Source organism: Apus apus, chromosome 22, assembly GCF_020740795.1.
Source record: "Apus apus isolate bApuApu2 chromosome 22, bApuApu2.pri.cur, whole genome shotgun sequence".
In the NCBI taxonomy this organism is placed as follows: Eukaryota; Metazoa; Chordata; class Aves; order Apodiformes; family Apodidae; genus Apus; species Apus apus.
The window spans coordinates 1395335-1422076 of record NC_067303.1 but is presented as its reverse complement, the minus strand read 5'-3'; the positions used below and the strand labels follow the sequence as shown (position 1 = coordinate 1422076).

General features: G+C 47.2%; 1 protein-coding gene across 4 annotated transcripts in view; it reads left to right on the top strand.

Annotated features, from left to right (window-relative positions):
• ARHGAP32 (Rho GTPase activating protein 32) overlaps positions 1–26742 on the top strand; it is a 97752-nt gene that overhangs the window by 45751 nt on the left and 25259 nt on the right. For 3 of the 4 annotated variants that reach the window (XM_051638475.1, XM_051638471.1, XM_051638473.1), the window contains one exon: positions 16406–16555. In XM_051638475.1, the coding sequence (XP_051494435.1) occupies positions 16406–16555 (150 nt within the window). Of the gene's footprint in view, positions 1–5489; positions 5551–16405; positions 16556–26742 lie in introns of those variants that run through there. The other variant, XM_051638472.1, reaches the window with a different exon arrangement.

Sequence of the window (26742 nt, the reverse complement as noted above, 5' to 3'; positions counted from 1 at the left end):
GGACAACATCAGACCAGTGCAGGTGCAGAGCATGAGAAAATTAGCCCCCTGGCTCCAACTTCCAACATTTCTACTCATGTTTTTCCTGGCATAGCTGAGTCTGCTCTCAGTATGAAGAAGGTGGCTGGCACCCAGAGCTGACACAGCTTATCTGCCAAAAAAAACCAACAACCTAAACAACAAACCACCCCAAGCACCCGGGCAGGGTGCAGACCCTGCTGTCCCAGCAGCTTGATTTATGTCAAGGGAGTAGCAGAGCTCTGCCAGTTGGGAAACATCTTTCCTCAGTATATCCTCCATCTCCACTGGGAGGCACTACTGGTATGAGACCAGCCCTGGAAATCAGCCTCCAGTCTCCTGAAGTTACAGGTAGAAGGGACAGGTTAACTTTGGTATTCCTTGGAATGCAATTTCTTCCTCATGTGTGGTCACTCGCAGCCTCTGAGGCTTTCTGAAGAAGCTCAACCCACAGACAGTTGCTTTGAGCTTCCCAAACTTTCACAGGTAATTTTGTGGCAATTCTTGGCTGTGTTTCCTGGGTAATTTTAATTGGGAAAGAAAATGAGCAAGTGTGTTGGATGGAGCTGTGCACAGTGTGTACACATCAGTTCAGATCATGTGTTGTGTAGGTAAGAAAGAGAGATGTTGGTGTTCCTGTTGTGGAAACACTTGTATTGCTTGGGGCTGGCACTCTTGACCTTTTCTTGAGAGGTTAAATCCGCTGAATAGGATGATGACTCGTGAAGTAAAGCAGTAAAACTGGGCTGAGTGCAGGGATGTTGGAGCCACCAAGGTGCTATTAATAAGGCCAGCTTTCTTTTCACATCTTCTGTGCTTCTTTCTCACTCTGACTGGTCTCCGCTTTTTCAGGTTAGGGGGGGTTGTTATTTTTAAATGAGGTATTTTTTTTCCTTTCTCACAAGCTCTGTCAAAATGGGACTTAACTCTAATAACAGTTGGCTTGAGCAAAACTCCAGTTATGCCAAGAGCTTTGAAATCATGGGAAAAGGTAGTTTGTGCTGCTCTGCTTTTTCTTTTCTGAATAATTTTGTAAATTAGTGTGGGAGCCAAGTTGTAGCTCAGAAATCCTTTCAGGCAGCTTTAACCTTAGATGACAGCACATAGCTCTGATCTCCTCTTGCACTGGCATTTGGGTTTATCAGGGTCATGCCAGTGCATATCTCAGATCTCCAATTAAAACCTGGTCCTGTTAAATTCACAAAGGTGGAGCAGCAACCCTGTCCCCTCTGCAAAGGAGCACTGCTCAGGCTCTGACTCCATCTGCCTACTGCTTTGGTGCCCGTAGGGATCAGTGATGTTGCTGCATCTGCAAGAAGTGTCTGTGTGAAACTATAAATTAGTGTTAAAAGTGGGGGGAATATGCACTGGTGAATCCATCATGTTTGTTTGGCCTTCTCAGAAGGCCTTGCTTTGGGCACAGCTATGCTGTGTGTTGGGGAGGGTTCTCAAGTGGATGAGCACGTAGGAGTGCCTGTTGTGACTGCTTGGACAAGATCTGCAGCACGTTTCCCCCAGAAATCCTACACAAGCAGCCAGGCCAAGGCTGCTCCTCTGCCCTCTCCATCTCCCTCTGTCCTCCCTCCTTTTCTTCTCCTCTCCTTGGTAGTGAATTTAACTGCTGCAAACTGTAGCTCACAACACAGCTCTGGTCTTTAGGACTTGCTTCCCTAGCTCATGAATCAGCCTGTGCCTGTGATTAATTCAGAAGACTTTGCTGATCTGAAGTTTCATCTGCCAGTTTTCATTTAAGAGCTCGTGTCGGTGCCGCGTTCGTTCTTCTCCAGCATTTAATCCTGTAACTGCAGTGGGAGGTTTGCAGCAAATTCTTTCGCTTGTTCTCATGGGAACTTGATTTTGCTACAGGAAAGGCACGTCAAAGTCCTCTGTTACCTGCTGGGGCTGTATCTTGCTTCATTCCTAACTGTGTTTTTACCTTGGGGAATGGAATATTCCAAATATTTTTCTTGCAGACCTGGGCAGCCATGGCAGACCCTGGCCATGTCCACCAAAAGTCCAGGTACTCTGAGACATGAGATACCTTGATGTCCAACCTGGTTTCTGTGAGCTCAGTGAATCAAATCAGATCATTTTGAGGTTATCCCATGGCAGTCAGTTCCACAGTGTGCTGTTCCCTTGGTGGTTTTCTAAATCTAACCTTAGTTTCTCCCCAAAACCCTTTTTAAATAAAGGGAGTTTTGTTTATTTGGGGGGTTCTTTTTGAGTGTTTTGAGAGTAGTTGATTGCAGGATAAATCCAGCTGAGTAAGAAACAACACTGAAAAATACTGGCTGCCTAACTTCTAATAACGGCTTGAAGCTTCTTCCAGTGGTTACATTTGCAAAACCAGAAAGTGGCAGCAGCTACAGGGCATATTAATAACATCTTTTAGGTTGTTCTGCCTTCCCAGTACTGAAAGAACTTTTGGAGGAGAGGTTAAGCTTCAGAAAGTTGCAAGGATTGAATTTGTGACAGGCGTGTCAACGGAGCCTTTTTGTCTATGATTTCAAATGCTTGGCCTTGTTAGCTGTGTTTAAAAGGCAGACATCATTATCCACCTCTTCTGCTCCACTGCAAGCTGATGAACATGTAAGTAGTGGAAAATGCATCTCTTTGGCTGGCTTTTGTTCCTTAAAATTGCCTGGCAAAAGAAAATAGGAAGAGCAAATAAGGCCCACATGTGAAAGTTATTTTCTTGTTTTCAATCAAGAGATTCAGAAGAAGCAAGAGGGCATCCCAGGATGTGCAGTGCAGGGCAAAGTTGGGAATCAAGGAGAGGGCCTGTGAGCTCCAGAGCCAGAGGAGTTATGTCCACGTGGAGATGTGGACAAGCTCTTCAGGCAAGGTGCAGTTCTGTGCCAGCTGCAGACTTGTTTCCAGGTGCACAGAAGCCACATCCCTGGATGCTCAGGTTTCATTCCTATAAGAAAGGCTTTTTGTAACAAGCATTAAGGATTTTTCTTTACAGGAAGCAAAGTGCAGGTGGGGAAAGGTGTCCCGTGGTGCACCACAGAGGGAAGTGTCTGCCTAAGCAGGTGGTCAGAGCAGTGGTTTTCAAAGCTAATGCTCAAATCTGGAGTTGAGGGAGCTCTGTATTACTGGTGATGCAGCTCTTATTTTCCTGCTCTGATTAGCAATGATTGTGTCATCTCTGCCCCTAGTTTGAAACTGCAACAGCAAACCATGCAGACTGGGCAGTTTGGCACTGTGTGGTTCATCAGCCCTGTAGGATTCTGCCTGCTCAAGCCTGGCCCACTTTAAAAGCAAAATAAATTTGAAAAGCCTGATGTAGGGACCATGTAACACATCCTGGCAGTGTTGGGTAGCTGGCGATGTTGCTGTTCAGCAGTCCTGTGTACTGGTTTGCTGTTTTAAATTGCTGTATATGTAGTTTGCATGTAAATTTGGAATGACATTGCATTTCATTCATTTCCAATTTGTGTTGGGATTTTACCAACTTTTATCGATGAGTTCGATAGGAAGAATGTTCCTGGAATGATGAGTTGATACCAGGAAGAAGGTTTTGTATTCAGAAGTGTACAAAAGCACATATAGAACTGGATTTAGGAGTCATGCTTGGCTGCTAAGGAAAAATGCAATGTGATAGTATGATTGTTGTCCAAGCAAAACAATTCCAGTAATAAATACCAAGTATAATAAGTAGCTGGAGAACAGGCATTATTTGGAGATGTGAGTCAGCAAACAATTTTGAAAATAACACATTTGCTTGAGGAGGACTTGAACACCAAAAGAAATTAGTTTTACCCTCCTGAGGACCAAGATGTTTGCATAAATAGAAGCAGATTCCTCTTTAATCCCTCTGACCCAGAGGTTGTCCAGCTTCCCTGGTGAGCCCACATTTTAAAGTGGGTGACAGCAATTACCCAGGTTGATAAACTGCATCACAGCCTGGGGTGAGCTGAGGAGCTCGGGGTCAGCATGGTTAAATGGAACAGCAGCAGCTTGTTCCTCAAGCGTGTCATAAATGCAGGCAAAAGCAGCAGCCTCACTGGCACTAGGAAAAGGCTGGGAGGCTTGGATGAAGTTCCCAAGCCCTGTGACCCTCTTGGCTTTTGTCCCTGCTGCCAGGTGCTGGCCCTGGTGTGGTTGAGCAGAGATGCTGTATCTGGTGGTGCAACGTGTCTGTCATGTCTTCTGCTGGGAGCCTGGGGTGCTGATACAGTTTGGGTTTTGGAGCTGGGCTGTAAACTAGGTCACAGTAAAATTATCCCTGTCATTTTGCTTTGTTTTTAAATAGCAGAACTCCGGGAGAAAATGTAATTGAGTTTGTTTTCAGTGATCTGATCGATGTGGCCACAAACCGTGCTGGTTACAGCCACTCGGAGTGGGAAGGGGCACAATGTCTGAGCGCTGTAACGAGGCTGACGGGACAGACACCCTGGGTGCAAAGTGTCCCCAGAGCTCGGGGGCAGATGGGGCTCGTGTCCAGCTCATGAGCTGGGATGTGATTCCATCAAGGCATTCCAGCAGGCTCGACGTATCTCCCTTCCTTTTGGACATGCTGAGACAGCCTTTGAGCGTGGGCTTGAGGATTGGCAGCCTGAGCAGTGAGTGCGGGACCTGCACAGGAGCGACGGTGCAGATGTGCCCGAGCTCTGCAGGCTTGGTGAGAGCGGGCTGGGACCCGCACTGCCCCGTGCCCGCAGCTTCTGGGGCACAAAGGTGCAGCTCAGCTCTGTGCAAGGAACAGGGGATGGATGTATTTCTGCTGGCCCCGCTCTTTGTGCCTGTCTGTTTTCCTGGGGGTGCTCAGCGGCTAGAAGCAGGGACAGCCCCGGGTCCGTCCTGATGACAGAGGGTGCCGAGAGGTCGTGGGTGATGTTGAGAGAAAGCAGAGGTCTGACATGGCCTGTGCCCTGCCCGAGCTCCTGCCCCTTCTCCGGTGATGGGCCGAGGGCGGGAGGGCTGGGGACACCGGCCCTGCCGGGGGAGGGAAGGGTCGGCGGTGACCCCGCAGCTGCGGCCACCCCGGGCTGCTCACATCGGGGACCGGCAGAGCCAGCCCGGGCTGGTCACATCGGGGACGGGCAGAGCCAGCCCGGGCTGGTCACAGCAGAAGCACTCGAGGCGGAGCGAGGGGGGACGGATCCGCTGCCCGCGGTCTCCGGCGCGGCAGGAGGCACCTGCGGGAGCTGGAGCGGGGCTGGCGGGGCCGGGCGGGCCCGGGAGGAGCCGCAGAGGCGGCTTGTTCCCCCGCAGCTGCCGGGGCCGCGCAGGGTGCGGGGGCCGAGCCCAGCCCAGCCCCGCACAGCCCAGCCCAGCCCCGCACAGCTCAGCCCCGCACAGCCCAGCCCCGCACACAGCCCCGCCCCGCACACAGCCCCGCACAGCCCAGCCCCGCACACAGCCCCGCCCCGCACACAGCCCCGCACAGCCCAGCCCCGCACACAGCCCCGCCCCGCTCCGCCTCGCAGCTCATCCCCTCCGGGCCGGGCAGCCCGCGCTGGAGCTCGGGGAGCCGGTCGGGGACGAGCACCCGGAGCTGGGCTGTCCTGCCGGCAGGAGAGGAAGGTAAGAGAGGTCTCCTCTTGTTCCCCCCCGCGTTAGCGTCTTCCTTATGTAAGGCTTGCGGAATATTTTTAGGTGCCTGAGCACACTTGTTGCTTGGTAACTTGCCGCCTGTGGAATTTGCGGGTTTGGAGAATTAAGGTCTTGGAATGAAGATGTTTGTTTTTACTGCGGTGTTGCGCCTGGAGAGGGGAGGGGGCCCTGGCAGGTGAGGGGGCTGAGACCCCCCGTTGGGCACAGCTGTGAGGGGTCCCTCACAGGACGTGGTGCCTGGAGCAGCGCTGGTCTTACCCACAGGTCGAGGTTCTCAGGTGACTTCTGTTGGGAGGGTAGCCCGGGACGGCGTTTTTAGCCAGATGAAAAAAATACCTGTTACTCAGTAATTTCCAGTGAGGCTCTCCCTGCCGCCCTGGCTGCAGAGCCGTTTGTTTCTGCTGTGAAAGAAGATCCTCCGGGATCTGTGCCCTTGGGCAGGTTGCCGGGCTCGGGGGTTGGCTTCTTTTGCAAACTGAAGAATGATTGAAGCCCCATGCTTCCCCCTGGCCCCCTCTGCTAATTGTTTTACTTCTGTTTCCTCTCTACTAATCTCTGGCTTCAGGTTGCTGTTGCACCTTTCTGCTCACCACGTCCGTAGTTGTAAACTGTTTTATTGGACTTAGTCTTGGGTGATGGGTGTGGAACGAGCCGGAACTGTTCAAGGGAACCTCTTTCATGTCAGGGATGATTTGTGTGAGGATTCCCACCCCGATCTTAGGGAAGAAGGAATTTCAGCTGCCAGGCCCCCTCCGGAGCAGTCAAGTATTCCCGCTCAGTCCTTGGGGTTGCAGAGATGTGGGATCAGTGCTTCCTGCTCACATTTGTACCCAGCTCCCAAAGAGGCAGCTGACAGATGGGAATGTCTAGAATTTGAATTTCAAGAGATTTTTGCATATCACTTTATCTTTCTGTTTTCCCTCCCCCCCCCAGGCTGGCACTGGGAGGCCACAGGATGCATTCCTAGGCATTAATATTATTGATGCTATTGTGCAGGAGAAGGGGGCTTCCCATTTAAAAATGCCAGGTCTTTGTTTGCTGGACCCCCAGGGCAGCAAATGCACACTCTGAAAAAACAAATTCCCAGGGAGAGCAGTTCCTGTGATCACAGTAGACACTTTGCAAGTAGCTCATCTGTTCATATTTGTTCAGAAAGCCTCCTAGAAGCTATGGTCCATTTTAAGGACTAAATGCCCTGCAGGATCTTATTATTTATGACAGGGAGGACAGGAGGCCTTCCCTTTCCACTTTTCCCCGACCTCTTTTGTTCTGGGCACTCAGGCATGATAAAGGGTGCATTTGAAATCAAAGCTCTGGACTGGTGAGATAAAGGAAAAGAATAAAGCTGGCAAAACAGTGCAATATCTGCATTCCTAAGTCTTCGAGGGCAGATTAATTCACCACAAATCCCCACACGTTTCGAGGCTGATTTTCATTTTCAGTAAAGCTTTTTACATTCCTTTAACTCTGTAAGGAGCATGTATGGGAAGATGCCACCTTCATCCTCTTTAAAGCTATTATTGTATCCTGCTGTTGCTGTATGAAGTGGTGGTGATGTGAATGAGGAACAGGTCTGTTGTCTTCAATATTTTTTCCCCTCCAGTATTGTTTCCAAAGGCTAATTCATCTCAGGACTTAAGGCAGGTGTTAATAGCTAAAGTATAAACCATTTGGAAAGTCAGGGTTGTAGACAGAAAAAGAACCAGGATTATATCAATCTTGGAAGAGTAGGTCACAGTTATTTGAAAGTGACTGGGCTGGGCTGTGAGCAGCTGCCCTGGGGCAGTGAAAATGGAACCAGGCATCTCGTGTGAGGGGCTGGGAGGGCAGCAGTGGGAGCACCATGGGCTTCACTGAGGCTGTGACCTGTGGTGGAAGGAAAGGGAGGTGGTGTGCCCTGACCCCAGGCTCCTCCCCACTCCAGATCACTCACATCCCTTCCTGATGGAATAAAAAGATTCCTTCCCAGTGTCTTCCCAAGGCCTTGCATAAGAGCAAACGCCCTCTCACTCCAGGATTGGGCTCCATCTGCCAAGCTATTCAAATCCACCTGCCAAATTATTTGATTTCTGGTGTTTGTTGATTCATGTCAGATCATTTTTCACTGCTTGCCTCCTCCCACCACCCAGGCTGGAGCGTGCTGCCGTGCAGAACTGCAGGAACTTGACTGCTGCAGTCACTCTGGTTGTCCTGGTTTAGCTGATGTGAGGACTGGGCTGAGGCCTGATTTGTGTTTGAATGACTAGTCCAATCTCTGGGCTTCGTGGGGGTGTCCAGAGTGCTTGGTGTCACTCAGAGTTGGCTTGGGTTGCTGTCAGGTTTCGGGAAAACCTCCTGCAACACTGCTGCCATTTGTAGCAGAGGTAGAGCAGTGTGGGCAAGGAGGATACTGTGTGCAGCACAGAGCTGGGGCTCCAGGGGGGCACTTTGCCCTCAGATCCAGGTGAGTTTGAGAACAGTTGATCCTTGACTCCTCTGAAGCCATGGCCACTCTAGGCAGGATGATAGACATTTGATTTAGACTGTTTTTAAGGGAGATTGAGGTCAACCATTAAGAAACCCCATCTGTAAGGACAGCCAGCAGCTCAAGTAATTACCAACAGGGTCTCTGGGGACTGTGGAGTTGGAGAAACTTCTGACAGAGATGCCTGAGGTACAGTTGAATCTCCTCTGGTGTCACCTAATGAGTTAGAGCATCTTGGCTCTTGATTGTTCTCCCCTTTCTTCCTTATTTGCACAGATCTGCAGAGTATGTAACACACCATTTCCTGGTGGTTGACAAGAAGTCTGCTAACCAGTGACACCTCTCATGGGACACAGTGCATCACCTTTGGGGTTGTTCTAAAATAGGGTTACTTGTCAAGCTAAAAGAATTGTGTACTAGAGATACATTTCAGTTAGAGTATCCCGTTCTCTTTATTGCAAATTTGGTGTTACGTGAAGGCTTAAGCACATTTTGATGTCAAGATCTCACATGTATGTGGGGTAGTGTGAGCTTGGGCATGCAAGGGCAAATGATCATGGTATCCCAAAGTGAAGATGGTGAGAAGTGTCCCTGGTGGACAGACCCACTGTTGAGTTGTGCTAGTGATAAAGTGTTTGGAGTCAGAACAGGATTTTTCAAGAGGATCATTAATCTCCAAGGTAAGTGTGAGAAGCAAAAGGCATTAGGGCACTGAACTCTGCTGGAATGCAGAGAGGTTTAGCAAAATGTATGACTGAAAGAGAGAGAAGATATTGCAAGTGTCTCTTTTGCTATTTTTCTCCTAGTTCTACATTTTCCAGTTTGCTGTTCTTGTCTCCCAGTCCTGTTGCTGGCCTGGTAACCTCCTGGTGTCACCTGAGCTGCTACTGCCTTGTGTGCTAAATACCTTCAGCTCTGCAACCTTGTTTCCAGCTCCCACTTGTTTCCCATTTTTGCCCTCTGATAATTTGTTCCCTTTGAACTGCAGTCCCATCTGTAAGTAGCAATATTTCCTCACCTCCAGTTTTCCCTGTGTGACGGACCCAAAGCCCATCCCTGCTGCATTGTCACAAAGACTCTCATAGCACTTTTTTTTTGTCCAGATACAATTCAAACATGTTAATAGAATTAGTAGATTGACCTTGTCAGCCCTTGCACCTTTGAAACCTCTCCTTAGTCAGCCTGCAGCTGACTGATCTGTATCCCCAGCATGTTCTGCTTCCCTCAGGGTAGGTATGCTGTACTTCAGGGAGTTCATTCCGAGATGTCCTGTGGTCTGTTTGTTCAGGAGGTCAGGTCATATTATCTTGTGCTCCCTTGTGGCCTTAGAGTCTGTGTAAAGATCAGGTTTATCTTTAACCTGGAAAGCAGCGTTGATTTCTTGCTACCAAACTTTGCTGTGGGTGGGTAGCTGAGATACTTATGCATCTAGCTAACCTGGTGGTTATTGTTCTTAACCTATTAAAAGTGACAAAATTGGCATAATTTGTCACAAAGGGTTTTTATTATTATAAGTAGTTCATGGTTCTTGTGTGCACATTCTCTCTGAGGTGCAGAAACCTTGTCCAGCCAGTGGATAATCCTGTGCATATCATGACACGTGTGGCTGTGTATGTTCAGTCAACTAAATAATGTTGAAGGCAGTCCCTGCTGCTGGTCAGGTATGCTGGTAGCTTCTGAATAGTCAGTCTTCTCTGGAAGAGGACTAATCAGACTCAAATGCAGCAAAAGCTGACAGAGGTGGTTGTATAACCTGGGCATGAAAACGCTGAGCTGGTTGATCTCTGGAGCCAGATGTTGCTCCACGAACCAAAATAAGCTAGTGCTCCAACCTGAGCCAAAGGCTGGCAAGGGCAAGGAAGAGTTCTGGTTTGGTTGAGGGCATTGTTCACAGGCACTGCCCAAAGAATGGCTCCAGAAGCCTGGGCAGATACAAGTAGAAGTGCAGCTTCCTTATTCCTAGCAGTTGTAAATAAGAGCAGCAACATCACTTGACAGCTTTAATGACCTACTTTGCTCTCCATGTGTATGGTACTCTCATGATAGCTGGAAATATGTGCTGATTCTTGACTGGTTCTTGTCAACATAGTTAATTTTAATGTTTGTTTTTTTTTTTCTAATGATACTGAAATTAACTACCTTTGATGTGTTTCATGACTTTTAGAACAGAGGCCAGCCTCACCTGATGTCAGCCTGGCACAAGATAAATGCTGCAGCATCAAAAAGCAGCATTTTTATTTTAGTTTTCTTTATAGAGCAAATCAGTAAGTACACATTTATGAAGGTTGTTGGAGGCACAAGGGTATTTTTAAACTCATATCTATGGAATTATAAAATCTTTTCCTGAAAATCTTTATGACCCATCAGGGAGCCTAGTGTAGAGATTATTGCAATTATTGATGTGATGTTGGTTGGTCCTTCTTCAAAACCAGCAGCCTATTAAAGGGCTAAAGGAGGGTGCTTGGTGGTGCATGGTTCCAGATCCTGGTAGGGTTTTTAGGGCTGTATAAATTAGCTTCCAAAATAGAATCTGCTGTGGCAGGAGGAGAGGAGTAAAATGTCTCGTTGCTAAGGAACATGACAGAGAACTGGGAGAGGTGACTCAATTCTTGGCTGTGTATAATTTCTCTTCAGTGAGATGAGGGGTCCACAGAGCATGGATTTCTCAGTGTGAAGGGATGGATATTGAAAAGGCTTTTAGGAAGGGCTGAGAGAACTGATGCTGTGAGGGGAACCAGTTGAACTCAGTCCATTCACACAGATAAATGTATCCCTGAGTGTCTGCAATTAGGAGCACAGGAAATGTGTGGCAAAACCAAACCTGGCCTCTCTTTTCCTGATTTCTGGTGCTGCTCTTTCTTCAAAACTGTCTCTTGCTGCTCTTTCCCTCCCTGCAGCGGAGTTTAATTTTAGAGGACGATGGGTCTGGAGGGGCTAATAGCCTGGAAAAAATTTAGCTTTGTTTGCTGTAAATTTCTCTTCAGAGAGGGTGGATTTTGCTTTGCTTTTGCAATATCTAGCTGGGCTTTTTTTACACCATCCCCACACCTTTTTCCATCTTTGCTTTCGCGACTGGCTGTCGCAGTTTGTTTATAAAATTTAAACTATGCAGCCACACTGCTCTGGACCTTCACACCATGCTCCCCTGGCAGCAGGGGACAGCTGGGCTCTGGAGCCTGAAAAATCACCCTTAATAATAAGAGAAACAAACACACTGGGCATGTGCTGGGAGTGGGGGTCAGCATACACACACTGCCAGGATTTTCTCAGAAAGTTTACTAACCCTGTTAGACAACATGCTGCTAGCAAGGATTTTGAGTTCAAAACCAAAATATTAGTGATAGCTGCAGGAGATAAGGCAGGTGCACTTCATTTGTTTAGCATGGATCTACTTTCCCTTGGCCAGAGGGTTGCAGGGGGACAGGCAGTGGATTTGTGAGGATGTCCTGTAGGAAACAGCCATGACCACATCCAAAACATGCTGCTGGGTCACTGTACACCCAGGTGTCTGTGAGTGAGCACTCACCTGGTTTTGTGCACAAAAAAAGACTGGAAAAATGCTAATATCTGCTTTTCTGTTGTTTGGTTGCCCTGGCCTTTGGGAAGAGGCAAAGTGTGTAAGGTGGGAGATGCTGCCCAGGCCTGCAGGAGTCTCAGTGTGTTGCCTGCATTGGGTTTTGTTCTTGCCATTCCATCGTGGGGTTTTCTTACTGAAAAGGGAAGAAAAAAGCATGCAAAAATATACTGGGGACACACTCAGGCTGCATTTAATAAAAGCCTTCTCCTCTCGGATCCCCACATTTCAAAGCCAAGGGGTCAGTGAGCTTTTCCATCCTACTTTTGTTGCCAAGACTTTGGGCAATGGTGATTAAATATTACATTTTTAAAGTGGTCTCGGGAAGAGTTTTATGGCCCAGACGTGGTGCTGAGACAGATGGGATTGATGGGCCATGCTCTGGTCTTATGGGTGTAAATCTGGAGTAACTGCATCCCTGTCAAATCCACAGGGGCACGAGTGGGATCAGAAATGGGCACTCTGGTGCCTCAGGGAATTCCGGGCAGAGCTGTGCTGGTGGCTTTGGCAGGGAGCTCAGTGGGAGAAGGGTTGCTTGGCTTGGTGTGCTTTCCTGCCCCCTCACCTGGGCTGCCACCACCACTCACACTCTCCTGCTCCAAGAGCACCAAGTTCAGATCATTTTTAACCTGGGTGGCTGAGGTGACTGAGCTCAGTGCAACCTCACCAAAAGGTGCAGGGACATGGCAGGATGGCCACCATGGCCTGGGAGGGCAGCAGGTCAGAGAAGACACAGGAATCTTCAGCATATCCTAAGAGATCCCTGTGAGCTTTCCAGCTGATTCCCAAAAAAATCCCAGGAAAAGCATATTGTGCTGAACAAGAGCCACGAAACCACTTTGATGGCTGACACATTTCTGCAGCAAACAAGCTGCATGAACTATATCCTGGCCTGCCTTTTCAGTCTGCAGCATTAGGGTGAACAAGCCCTGCTTTTAATGAAGTAATTGTTATTTAATAGTTTTTATCAATGTCAGGGGAATTTCAGGCCTCTTTTCTACTACAAAAGCTTGGTGGTGTAGCAACAATGGCATGGTTTGATTGGTGAATGTTCCTCAGGAGGTACAGCCTATGGCAGTTTCCCAAAACCACTATAAACTGCCTGGCACAAATATTCCTCTTTCTTCCCACCCTGGGAAGGCTTTGGCCTGAGTTGTTCTGTCAGCTCAAGGTGTGATATTTTTTCTCACTCCTAATTGACACTTTCATGCCAACAAAACTTCACAAGCAGTCCAACCTCAGGTGGGCTTTTTGGTTTGGGTTTTGATGGGTTGTTTTTTTGTTCAGCCAGTCTCACTGAGCTGGATGGAGAATTTGTGCTTGATCAGGCTGCTCAGCCATTCTGAGGGAAATCAGCCCCTGCTCCTTCTAGGAAAGCTTTTATTTCTTGGTAAACAATTTGTTTTATAGCAGTTAAATCTGAGTCAGTCATATGGATCAATCTTAGGGGGTTTGCTTAGTTTTATTTGCCTTTCAGTTGGTAATTCAGCACCTTCTCTGTTGCAGCCATGTAAAGTTTCTGGTACTAAAGCTGCTGCATTGTCTGACTTTATTCCCATGTCAGGTGTCAGCCTCACATGGAGACAAACTGTGAATGGTTTTATCATATATCCCCACTTTATTGGTGGGACAATAAAGGTAGAAAAGGGCTAATCAGTTAATTCACATCTCCTTAGTTTGTAACCATTTTAGATTTCTTTCTTTCCTGGCCTAGACCCTGTGACTTGATTCCATAACTTCCATTGTTCACTAATTGTGGGGTTTTCAGGATGAGCAAATGGCTTCATCTAAACCAAAATGCATCAGAATTTAAACCCCTCTTAGGATGCATCATTGGTTGGATGGTGCCAGAGGGCTTGGAAGCAGGATGGAGAGCATTCCAGCCTTTATTGCTGTTGGCAGACAGACAGCACACCGGGCAGCCTCCTGAGTGCTCCCAGCTCAGAAGGGTAGCTTACCCTTATCAAACACCTACTTGCTTTTGTGTTCTTCTTTACAACCTGTCAGCAGAGAGATGACTGCTTGGAATTTCTCACTGTTCTCTCTTCTTCCCCACCCAGGAGCAGCCTCACTCCCATCAGTGACTCATTCCTGTGTAGGTATAAAACTCTGAAGTGGGTTTAGCCTGAGAAAGTCTCCTCCAGGGTGGGCAGTGATTCAGAGAAGAGCTGTACAGGGAACTGTGTTTAACCAAAGAACTGCTAATGTTTCAACAGGCCATTGAGAAGTGAATTTCTGGTGACTTCACCTGCTGGGGCAGTGCCCTGGCAGGGGCTTGGGCTGTTGCACTGGGACACTGTGGGTGTTGGTAGGAGTTGACTTAATGATGCAGAAAACAAGACAATTACTTTAACCTGTATGGAGTGACTTAAAGGCAGAACAGATTTATTGTATTTTTAGAAGTCAGGTCTCCTTTCTGGTGTGAGATGTAAACATGTGTCAGCAAAGCACATTCCTGGATCAGTGGATCATGTTACTCCATTGCACCTTTTTATGGTTTTCATGCCTGAGGGGACACCCAAGGTTCACTTGCTGACCTGGTCGCCCACGGGAGTAGAATTTAGACAGTATTGGAGTTGGATGCATTTTCCCCATCTTAAATCCATTATCTGATGGATTCATTTTTCATTCAGCCAAGCAAGATACTTCATGAAGAACTGTATACGGAGTCTGTGAAATTATACCAATTAATACTCAGATACTAGTAATTGCTCTATTTGTTTATCTGACTGTGAAAGTGTCTGTCTCCAGTCTATCACCTCCAGTAGCACTATCACAGGAGCCCCAGGGTGCTCAGGATGAGACTCTTGTCTCCATTTATTCTTGAACTGAGCTGAAAGGAGATGATAAATGAGCTGTTACTTTACTGTGATGATGGATACAATCAAAATCTGTCCTAACTTTGTTTGGTGTGTCAGCACAATCTGTTAATTTATTGTCTGTAATTTAAAAAACCTCATCAAACTGAAAGCATTCCTTTAATTAAAGCCTCCATAGCCACAGTCTGTCATGCTCAATGCTTCTGTGTTTTGTTAAACGGTTCGGGTTTGCTTGTTGAGAGTGCAGATGCGGAGTTTGTTGGAGATGTTAGGATTTCATGTGTTCAGATGCATTTGGTTGCTGCAGATCAGCATGGTGTCGTGCTGTGAAGAGGGACTTTATGCCAAAGCACAACTCTACTCACACAGGAATATGTTAAGGTTGTTGGAATCAGGTTTATTATAAATAGAGGCGCTGCATCAAAACAGAGAGAAGAATACTCAGCTGTTTCAAGGGATTAAAACATCACAAAGCACAGCGTGGTATAACTTTGCTCTTGAGACAAGGGTTTTCATGTTGTCTGGTTGAAGAATACCCTGACTGCTGCATCAAGCACTGCTGCATCCACCTCCCTTTTGCTGAGTCCCAGCTCCCAAGGCTGCTCTCTGAATTCCAGGCTGTGCCTGTTACGGAGCAGCAGTGACACCCAAGAGATGTACCTTTGTCACCAGGATCTTCCTTGCTCTGCTTTGTGGTTCAAAATAGTGTTACTGTGCTGGAATGTGATGATAGTACTTATGGGTTTGTTGCAGGTGAGATGCAGTTGTGTTTCTGGGATCTGAGATGGGAGCAGGGAGGAGTGATTGCTGGTGTTGCTGCAGGAGCCTTTACAACTTCCTGCAGCTGTAAAGGCTTCCTCACAAAGCACAGCCTTTTCTACCTAGTGATTTGTTCTTTTCAACAGGGCTCTTCTGTTGAAGTTAAACTGCTTTTAAATCATGTCTACAATGGCACTTTTGTTGGGGAGGCCCTGAGCCCTTTTGCTTTCAGAGTGGGCCTCAGGAAGAAAAGTTGATTGTTCTGCTTCCCATTCAAACCTGGGCCCAGCTTCCCCTCCCTTTGTGGGAGTTTGTGTCACCCTCTTTTGTCCTGTGTTACTCTGCAGTTCATTTGACTTTGGGTTCTGCTCCTTAGCAGGACAGGATGGTTTGAGCAAACCAATTGCACCAGCATGGCACAGAGCTCAGTCTGCATCACGTAGAGAAACGGAGCAGGAGGCTTGGAGGGATGGCTCCTGAGCTCTCCTCTCTTTGTAGGCTTCTTAGATTTATTCTGGAGGGAATAGATGCATCTCTTCAAACCAGCTGCCTTGCCTGTCTATTAAATAAACCTAAGACAGTGATGCTTTTATCTTCCAAAGGCTTGAGAAGACTTGTGGAGTTGATACTGCCCTGGCATGGACTGTACCTCCCAGGTCCATGGAAATGGCAGGTGTGCTGGAAGGGCCATCTGCAGCACTTGGAGCAAATGGCTTCCAAGTTCAGATGTGATTAGTCATTCATTTGTTCTGGAGGCTCCTCAGACTACTAGAAGTAGAGCCAGTAACAAAGCATTTATTTCTGCTTGTAGATTATGCTCTGTGTTTGTCTGTGTACATGAGATAACTGGTTCTGTTGGTTCAGCCTCGTTTGCTTTTCCAGAGCTGGAAGTTGCAGCTCTCAGGTGCTGCCCATCAGCCAGTGCTGTGACAGTCCTTTAGTGCACTCCCACCTGGAGCTGCTTTGCAGATAAATGTGTCTTTGTTTTAAACTCTTCCACTGCAGCTGTCTTCTCTTGTTGCTGGGCTGGCCAAGACTTAGAACAAGAGCCAAGTCTCTGTTTAGTATCAGACCTTGGCAATCTGTTTCCATAAATAATTTATATTAATGTTACTACAGTTCTTATGTGCTCTGTAGAATGTGTTACACTTGGCCTTGCCTAACTGAACCAAATCTGAAATGAAGTGCTCTTTTTATTTTGTTGTGCAGTGTCCAAAAAACACGGCAAGCTCATCACCTTCCTTCGTACATTCATGAAGTCGCGCCCAACAAAACAGAAACTGAAACAGCGGGGGATCCTGAAGGAAAGGGTGTTTGGCTGTGACCTGGGAGAGCATCTTCTCAATTCTGGCCATGATGGTAAGAAACAATCCATTACTGAGTTCTTCCTCTGCTGGGAATCTTATTTCAGGATGATTGTATCTAGCAAAGGGCTGGTTGGTACCAGTGAGAGATGTGTCCCAACACTCGGTGGCTGAAGGATAAATCGAGGCTGATGCTAACAAGAAGCAAGTGTCTCTAACTCAGTGCCTTTGTATGATTCTAGTACAGTTTGCAGTGTAAATCCTTCATCTGCTTTTTCCCTTGATTTCACAGAACTTAGAGGAATTAACTGGGTGTTACCTTTGTCACAGCTTTTCTCTCAGATTTTTGTGGAGAGTTTTCTGTAGGTCTTCTTGGTCATTTTCACCAGCTCAGGGAGGTAGCAGAGAAGAGCCATCCATTCCCAGACAAATTTACACAATTGTTAATACTCTTCCTCAGCTGAACTTCCATTCCATGTGCTCTTTCCTGCCCTCTCACTGTGACATCTCCAATCTCTGCTGTGAAATTGGAGAGGTGCCTGCAACGCCAAGTGGCAAAAAGAGGACTTGAATTCTCTCCCTGGGACAGGCAGCCCAGAGAGGTTGTGGAGTCTCCTCTGGAGACTTTCAAGACCTATCTGGATGCCTTCCTGAGTGATCTGCCTTAGTTGTTTTCTTTTGTTCCTGCTCTGGCAGGGGGGTTGGACTCCATGGTTTTCTGAGGTCCCTTCCAACCCCCAATATTCTGTGATTCATTAGCCAGGGTCATTGCCATGAGTGGCCCCTGCTGAGGGTTATTTGGCAGAGCAGCATGGAGCAGCCAGGGGCTGCAGCCAGTTTCCCCAGGAGCTAAAGCCATCAGGAAGGTACTGATGGGGGTAGCATCACTGCCTGGCTGGGCCAGCTTGGGCATCTGGTTGGTATTTTGCTCCTTGCCCAGTGCAGTCCATGTTGCAGACCCTGATGCCAGAGTTGTTCACCTGACAGCTCCCAGCTCTTCCCTGCAGGCTGAGGGAGAGGTGACGTGTGGGAGTTCCTCTGTCAAACTGGCTTGCAGTGGCACTTCAACCTCCTTGCTCATGTGAGTCCCTTTTGGAAAAGGGATAGTTAAGGGTGGGGAGCTGTTTTGTGCACTTTTTCCAGCTGATTCATTTGGTGACTGCAATGTGCACTCCCTTGCCTGACTTTTGAAGTGTTTTACTACCAGTTGGTGAGTAATACGAGCTTGTTTTTATGGAATCAGGACTGTGGCAAGGCTCGTTGGCTTGTTAATTGGAACCAGTAGAGATCTCTATTGCTAGGGCTTGAAAAGCATCAGAGGACCAGAAACTGGATGGATTGGAGACAGAAACAGACAGTAACCCATGTAAGAACTGCATCAGGAGTGGGTAATTTACACTGCTGGGTAGCTACAGAGCTGGTTTTATACTCATGCTGTGGGAGCTATCTTGGAGGGCAGAAGACATGCCAGCAGAGTGAGCTCATTAATGGGAAAGAGCATTCTCTCTTCCCCAGCCCTCCTCCTGTCCATTTGAGGCACAAGTCAGCAAGAATTAAAGCTTTTCCCTACCCTCTGCATGGACTTCTTCCCCTGACTTTAAGGGGCACACATTTTATTCAGCAACAAAAGACACATCCTGAGCTGAACTAAACTGTTCTAACTCCACTGGGGCCTCCAGTTTGACAGTCTCTGGGAGTTCACTTCTTGGTCTGGACACTCCCCTCCCATCACGTGCGACTGGGGGACTGAGCCTGAGCTGTGCTAATGAGGCCTCTTCCTCTGCAAAGTTACCAGTTGCTTTCACCCTTGATTTAATAACTCTTTCCTAACTCCCTGGAGTGAAGCAGATCCAATTTGGCTGTTGCTAACAGGGGCATGTCTCCATTTCACCCAGCAGGATTGGGTCTTTTCTGTGTGATTCAGCTCCTCTGACCTGTATTCCAAGTGACGTAATCCCTGGGACTGGGTTTGTGGAGACGTTTCTGGGCTCCTGTGAATCAAGCACTGGCACTTTAAGGTTCCTGCATGCAGTAGCTTAAAATTCATCAATCTTGGAGCCACCTGCAGGGCTGATCCACTGAGAGGGGACTGGGGTATCACAGGAGACCCGCAGTCGAATTAGAGCAAAGATGCAGTCCTGCTCCTTCTCCAGAACACAAAGGAGTATTTTTATAGCAGCACAGAGTACTGTAAGTGAAGTCTGTGCATGGTACCTACTGGGAACGTTTTGGGATTACCACCATCAAACATCTCAGTTCAGGAAAGCAGAGAAGAACCCAATACATCCATGGATCTGTTTAGGTTGATGCCAGTTTTGATGGGTTGCTGTCCAATATCCAAGAAAAACATTTAGGACGATCAAAGGAGAAAATGACGCTGCCCACAAAGTTTGAAACGAGTGACAAAGCATCATGTGCTCCTCAGAAATGCAACATTGAACCAAATTGGGGTTATGTTACAAATTTTATTAATTATCAGCTTTGGACAGATGACAAAGCCTAAATTCTTGAGAATTCACTGTGAAACAACATGAGCAGTCCCAGTTTTGCAGTCATGAGATCTGAAACTTTGATTATCTTTGAGGTAGGAAATGGTGAGAGAGGAGCAGACAGAGAATATAAGGGATGAGGAAGGACACAGACTGGCATAGGTCTAACATTTAATTACTGACCAGTGTGTTGAGGCAGCTGGCTGAGATTGCTCAGCTAGAGGAGAGTTTGCCTCCAGCCAGAATGTACAAACCCAGCAGGAATATTTTACCTTCTGCACTGTTGTCTTTCTGTAGGCTCAGCGACTCATCCCTCTCATTCTGCATCCACTGTGCCTGCTGCAAACGGAGAGTAAATGGGCATGAGATGTACAGGAGGAAAAAGAGGCAGGAATGTGACCTGTCTTACTGCTAGGGAGCAAGGGCTGGGTGGTACTGCCCTGCAGAGCTCCGCACGCTCTGCGTGCAGCGCGCAGTGTTTGTCCCTGTTTGTCTGGGTTTGCCTGAGTTTTTGCCTGAGTTTTGAGTTGAGGCAGGGTGCTCTCTCTCTCTGTCTGCCAAAAGGCTCCTCATGCTGGCGTGTCAGAACTCGCATCTGCTCAACTTCAGGGTATAATAGATCTGTTTGTGGAGTTTCTCCTCGGGGGAGGGTGTCTGGGTAAGATGGGGTGAGTGGAACAAGGCTGGGGTTGCTCCTGCCTTCTCGTTGCTGATGAAGATGCAGTTTGTCATTTTTTTAATTGATGTGTATTTGTAACAAATGCTAACAATAACAGCTGTGGGGGTGAGCACTGCACCTTAAAATGTTTCTGTGTGTGTGGTGATTCATGCTGGGGATTGCAGGGATTGTTGGGCTGGCAGCTGTAGGCAGGCAGTGTCCTGGTTTGGTTGCTTTATTTTTAAGTCCTCTTTGTCGTGTGCAGACACCTTGAGCTCTGCAAACAACAATGGGGCCCTTCTGTGGTAGGAGTTACACCCCACATGGTGTGGAGCAGTCCTTTCCCAAAGGCCCTGGTAGACAAGACAGCAGTGAGGGGAAGGAGGCATCATTGCCTGGTTTCTTAGATGAAGATCTGAATCATGGGCAAATCACAGGGACTGTTTTTCAAAACCTTTGTGTTTTGCTTTTGAAAAGGGGGATGTGGTGTTACAGTGCCCCTGGTCACTGTAGAGGTGTGTGGTTTCCAGTGAGAGTAACAGCACTCTGTCCTTTCTGTTCCTCTTCTCTGCCACGTGTCAGCACCGAGTTACGGGCTGGTACCTGCAGGAGCAAAACCGGTTTTGATGTGAGGGATTCTTGACTTCTCTGCTGGGTCTAAATCTAGCAAAGGTTGTGGTGATGCTCCCTTCAAGTATGTTGGTTTGCACAATACCTCTCCATTCAACATTAATCACCTGCCTTAAGAGGCCTGTCTCCATTGAATTTTAGTGCATTATTCATTGGTTGGCTCCTGGGTTTTGAATACTTCCCTGCCAGCCAAGCCTCCTCTGGAAGCAGACCAAGCTCAGTGGGGAGTACGTGCTTCTTCACCACCCTGAGAGATGCTCCCAGTTGGTTTGGTGCTGTTGGCACCTGCTGTAGCTCATGTGGAGCTGCGAGATGCAGCAAATCCAGTCTAATTCCTGGCTTCTGAAGAGGCTTCGTTCCTTTTGTAGGTAGAGAGATGTTTTCCCCCTATTTTTTTTTCCTTTCAAAGGAAACCAAAAGAAAGAATGGAGCAGAAAGAATGGAGCTTGTAGAGGATGTGTGTGTTGGGTGTGGGAACTGGTTACATGCTGCACTGCAGCATCTCTACCATGTCCTCCTGTGTGCCTCAGAATATTTTGAGGCAGTTTTCCATGCTGAAGATGTTCCTGGTGCTTGGGGAAGGTGATCATGTCTCCTGGCTGTCAGTGGAGCACAGGCTGACCCCGGCATACCCCAGCGTGGTGGTACCAGGTGTTTCTGTCATGAGGGAATCCATACAGTGCAGTCAGCTCTGTTAGCAGAGGGTTTTGTAGGCTAAAAGCAGATGGTATTTTTTGTACTTCCTTATGCACTTGTTGCATTGGTACATCATCAGCTTCCATGATTGGAAGCGATGGGCTCAGGAATGGCACTCGTTTTCCCACATGGAAGGACCTACACATCGTTTTTGAAGGACTAGAAAATACCAGTGGCCTGTAACCAAGAGGAAGAGGAATTGCTTTTCTTGCTGAGAAAATAAATGCCTACGAAAACCAGCATTTGCTGGTCTTGCTCTCTGTCCTTCCTGTTCTTCCCAGTTTCTCAGATTTATTGGCAATGATTTTGACAAAGTTGAGTAGGACTGAAGAAAAAATGAAATGCAAGCTGAGACTTTAGAAAGCTGCATGCAAGATCACACTGTAGCAGATAGAAGATCTTGATCCTGTTGCCCACTGGGTGCTATCAACAACTGCAGCACATGGTTTTATTTTCATGTGCTGGATGTTATGCCCTTCAGATAAGCTTCTTAATGGTGTCTTGGCATTTCTGGTGACACCAGAGCTTGCTCAGGGCCCAAGGTGTCATCCCTGCCTGCAGCTGAGTGATGCTGCTGCCTTGGATGCTGACTTAGTGAAGATTTGGGTAGAAGAAGACTGTAACCAGGGCAGAGAAACACAAGGAATGGATCTCGAGCAGCAACTTGGCATGGGTCTGTAAAAATCTGGTTCCCCTTAGCTGAAGCCTAAATTGGATAATCTATATGTCATCCCTTTGGTTCCTAGTATTAATGCAAAGAGTCCCTTTTACTAGCTAATAATTTTCATTACAGTAATGGCTTTGGATCTCTGCCATCTGCGAAGGAAGCCTTGACTTGGAATTCAGGACAGCTGAGTCTTGCATAGTTATTAAATTTAGTTTTTCCTGATGTTTTAACTTCTAGAGGGTAAACTTAACCAGTTCCCACATTCTCTCTGAGAATGAAATTGAACATGGCAAACAAGAAGTAAAGCAAACTTTGCTGAAAAGTAGAAAGTTATAAATATTTACAAAGTTGTTGCTTTTTCTCCTTCCTTTCTTTAAATACTATTTTAATGGTAAACACAAGGCAGCCCCTGAAAGCCAAGAACTTTCAGTTTACATTTTGAAGGCCCAGCTGAAATCCCTGCTCGTGAAGTCCTGGAGAGGGAATTGCTTTGCTTCAGCATTTTCCTTTCAGACTTTTTAGCATGTTCAGAACTTCCAGAAGAAACAGATCATCAAGATTTACCTGGGCAGTTCAAATAGCAAATGGTGACGTGGTGTCACAGCAACCCCAGTGTGTAGTTCCTCAAATATTCTTGGAATTGTTATGACTTGAATGCTGGCAGCCACATCAATAGCTTTGTTGGAGCAATAACTTCTTGTTCCTACACAAAGTTTTAGTGAAATGCTGCGTGGGAAAGGTAGGTCCTGTGTGTCAGCCAGGACTCTGGGATCAGACACTGGAATTGGCCACGGTCAGGGCAGGGGGCCGAGAAGAATGGTGGCTGTGCATGAGCCTGATGCATTTGTTCCCTGAATAAACCCTCAGGGTGTTTTTGTGCTTTTAATAGGTATTTTCAGAGCATCCAAGCAGATGAGTTTGAATGTGAACTCGCCAGATTCAAATGAAGTAGGGTCAGATCCAGCATCCTGCTTTTACTTCTCTCTCTGTTTTTAAAGGAGTTTATGATTAGGACATAAACCTGAGTTTTGAAGGATTTGTTTGCAATTCTCTTTTGTGCTAAGACCTTTATTGTGTAACTTGGGCAAGCCCCCTAAAATAGGATAAATCTTCTTTACTCTCAGGCAGCTCTGCACACAGACAGTGTAAATGGGGCAAAAATGGCTGTGAAGTCATATTCTGGGGCAGTAACTCAGTGGGGCTGTTGGGATGTGGGAGCCCTTCGAGTCCTCAGGTGGTATCAGCCAGACCCTCCCATCCATCCTGTTGCCTGTTATTTCTTTAGCTGGCCCTTTTTACAGGAGGTTGACAAGAAACCTGTCAGCCTCAGACATGCCAAAACCAGTTTCCTTTCATTATGCCACAATCTTTAGTAATTTCTTTATCAAGATCCATCTCCAAAGGACTTGGGTAATCACTGACCTAAACTGTAGGTAGGTTCTCCCAGTGAGCTGGGACTCTTAACTCAAACCCCATCTCTCACACACCTTTCATGGCCTCAGGGCACTCACTTGCTATCTCTCCTTCCATCTCCAGGCTTGTAAAATCAAACTACCAGTCCGTATCTGCCCCCAAGATGCCACAAGGGTAGGTTTCTCATACTTGTGAAGTAATTGGGAAGATTAAGAGCATGATATAAACATTAAACAGTATTTATTCAAGTGTTAGCACAGGTTGGCCTGCTGGATCCAGAGCAGCCTTGTGAATGTCTGTAGGAAATAAGTAAACTTACCTGGACGTGTCCCCTATCTTTATTTTGTGTGGGGGTAGCTCAGCTTCTCCAGAGCCTCTGTACCTCAGCTGGCTCTCACGAAGCCATGGTCACTGCACAATGTGCTAATGCTTGTAGGGACCTGGTCTGGCTGGAGCAGACAGTAAGTTCTGCTGTCCAGTTGGCTGCCTTAAGCTCCTCAAATGCTTTCACTCGGGTGTTGTTGCTTTTATAACCAAAAAGAGATTTTCACGTTAACTGTTCTTAGAGTCTCTAGGTTGAGGAAAGATGTGCAAGGGGAGGTTCAGGTTGGACACTAGGAAGAGATTTTTCACCCAGAGGGTGGTGGAGCACTGGAAGAGGCTCCCCAGGGAAGCAGGAATGGCACTGAGAAAGAAACACCTGGACAACACCCTCAGGGACATGGTGTGAACTTTGGGGTTGTCCTGTTCTGGGGCAGGAGTTGGACTTGGTGATCCAGGCTGTCCAAGGAGGTGGTTGAGCCACCATCCCTGGAGACATCTAAAAAGACAGATGTGTTGCCAGGGGACAGGGTTTAGTGGTGGACATGGCAGAGTTAGGGTAGTGGTTGGAGTCGATGATCTTGAAGGTCTTTTCCCACTAGAATGACACTGAATCTGTGAATGCTGTGACCAATCTAACCATGTCAGCAGGCTTGGAAACCAAATGGTGCCAAATCCACTGAAGCATTTCTGTAAATGGTGCAAAACCTGCATGGCTTAGGTTCCTAAATGTTTCTCCTGACCTGGCAGTCTCTGCCTCTGCACACCCAAACCCCTGTAATGTAAAAGATTGGTCCTGCATCCTGGACAAGAGTGCAAGAGTTGACCCAAATGACAGAGGAGCAGAGAATTCCTTCCTGCAGATGCTTTCTCTGCTACACAAACTCGCTGAACACAAGTTGATACATTTAAAGTCCAATAGTTTTGAGCTATTTTGGGCAAATTTCCAAACATAACAGGCACTGTTATTGCTTCACCAGCTGCCCTCTGAATTGCTGGAACTCCAGATGATTGGGGATGGGGTTAGCATGACAAAGAGGAACATGGGGTCCCCGTGGAGAAGTATTTGTTTGGGGGAAGTACTTGGAGAAAGGGAGGGCTGAGCAGGCAATACAACTTTTGCAGTTAAGAAAAGAGACAGTTTCTCTCTCCCCTTCTTTTCTACCCTGCCTGCAGCTGTGAGAAGAGAAATTGTTCATGCCTGAGTGACCCAGAGGACAGCAGGGAGTTGAAAATTAATTTGCATTTTGAAACACTACAGCTGTAGGGGGAACAAACATGAGGAAAAAAATGTTGCAATCCATACAGGAGCTGCTTGTGCCCTGAGCCCTCACTCCACTCCTAACAACATGGATACTTTTTCCCTGGTCAGCTCACTGTAGGAAGTGTAATTGATCCAAACAGAGAACACAAGCACAGGGTTCAATTATGGATGTATTAGGAGTATCTTTATTCCATTTGTGGATATTTAATAGTGAAACAAAAAGCCAACCCCAGAAAATTAGTGGGCGCAGCCTGGGAGATGGATGTCCCACCCCAAGGCCCATCCTTGATCAGGTGCAGTCAGGTGCCACTTGCAGCCCTCAAGCACAAAAATGCCCATGTGGACAGACCCACACTGTCCAGAACCTTGCTGATCTCCCAGAACTTGAGAAACGTGGTTATCTACCTGCCCAGCCTGATGCAACTCTGTGGGATTTATGTTTCTCAGGCTTGAACTTTGCACTTTGTTTTGACACAGTTGCTGGGTGAGCTGCCATAAAAGAAAAGTCCAGCCTGGAAAAGCAGAGTCCAGTGCCAGAGGCCAATTCCACAGGGGCTCTGCTGGTGGTGGCTCCTGGAACCAGTTTATGGCCCCTCTTTCCATTATTGCACTTTCCCAAGTGCAAAAGTCACACTTCAAATAAAAACATTGCGTGATACCAGGAAATAGTGCAGCTTGTGATTATGGGCTTGGACTTTACTCATCAACAGCATAAATCATGTTAATGTGGGTCATTCTTGGAAATGTGGACGAGAGCATCTTGCAGGGAGTTTGCTGCTTGGTTGCTCTGGTGCTTCTCTCCTACTTGTGCAGATTCAAGTGTGAGGACATGGGTTTAGGAGTCAGAGCAAAGTCCTTAGAAGAGAATCTTTTGAAGTTGGACATTCTTTCTGAATGTGTGTATGGGGGGGTGTCTGCATGCTTATAAAATGGTGTACACAGGGGGCTTGCTGGTGGCAGGACAGAAAAAACAGGAGGAGACCCTGAACCTCCCTGTCCCAAGCTGGTTTGCACCCTCTGTGTCACTTTTACTGTGAAGTGGAGGGGTAGATATCTGGAAGAATGGTTGCAGGTACCTGATAGCCATGTTGTTTTCTTCTGGTGGTTCAGAGTGGTGCTCAGAAGAGGATTGCATTTCCCTTGTTCCTGCTGGGCTGCAGGTTTAGCTTCCCACCTTGGTTTGCTGTGTGTGGAATTCAGCTAAGCAGCTGCACAGCAGCCAAAGGCCTGGATCGTGCAGCAAAGCACCTTGTTGCTGGAATATTGTGGAAATGGTGCTGCTGGAGGGGAGCTTGGTGGGAGGCCTCCTTCCCCAGGCTGAACAAATAGTTCTGGTTCCAGTAACATGCTAGGAAAATTAAAAATAAATAAAAAATAAAAGAAGGCAAGCTGAAAACTCAGAGAGGGAACATTACAAAAGATTAAAAAGGAAAAAATAAAACCAAGATGATAGGAAAGGAAATGTGCCTTTTTCAAGATGAATCAAAATGTCCTTCAGAATGAAACCCATAAAACTTCTGCTTCCTCTTACTGGCAAAGAATTAACCAGTTAACGAGCCCTAGGAGATGCAATGAACCTTTCAAACCAGCTGAGATGCTCAGGAATGAGTTGCATAAATTCCTTTAGCTGCTATGGTGATGAAATATTCTGGGGTCTCCTGTGGCAATGCCTCCCCATTCCAGCCTTCTGCATGTTGTGTCCTGCAACTGCCTGTTCTTTGAGACAGCAGAGGGAATGAGGGAAGGTGATTGGGTTTGGAACAGGAGACATGTACAGTTCTGGGATTCTTGCTGAGAGCTTGGGGTTCAAAGGCAGCACCTGCCAGTGGGTGTGAGGGGCTGCAGCTGGGACAGGCTTCACTGCAGAGAGGTTGTCTGGAGTCAGTGGTCAGAGAGTGTGTTGTTCAGGGAAGGAATAAACCCAACAGTGAGTACTGGTGCACTGCTGGTACTTGCCTGGGAACACGGAGCTGTGAAGGGCCCTGTGCTGGCTGGAATTCACACAGACACCACCTCTGGGCATAGAGGATTGCTGGGGCTGGAGGAATCCAGTGTGTGCTACCCTGGGCTTGTTCCCTCCTTGAGCCTTTCCTTAAGTCAGAAA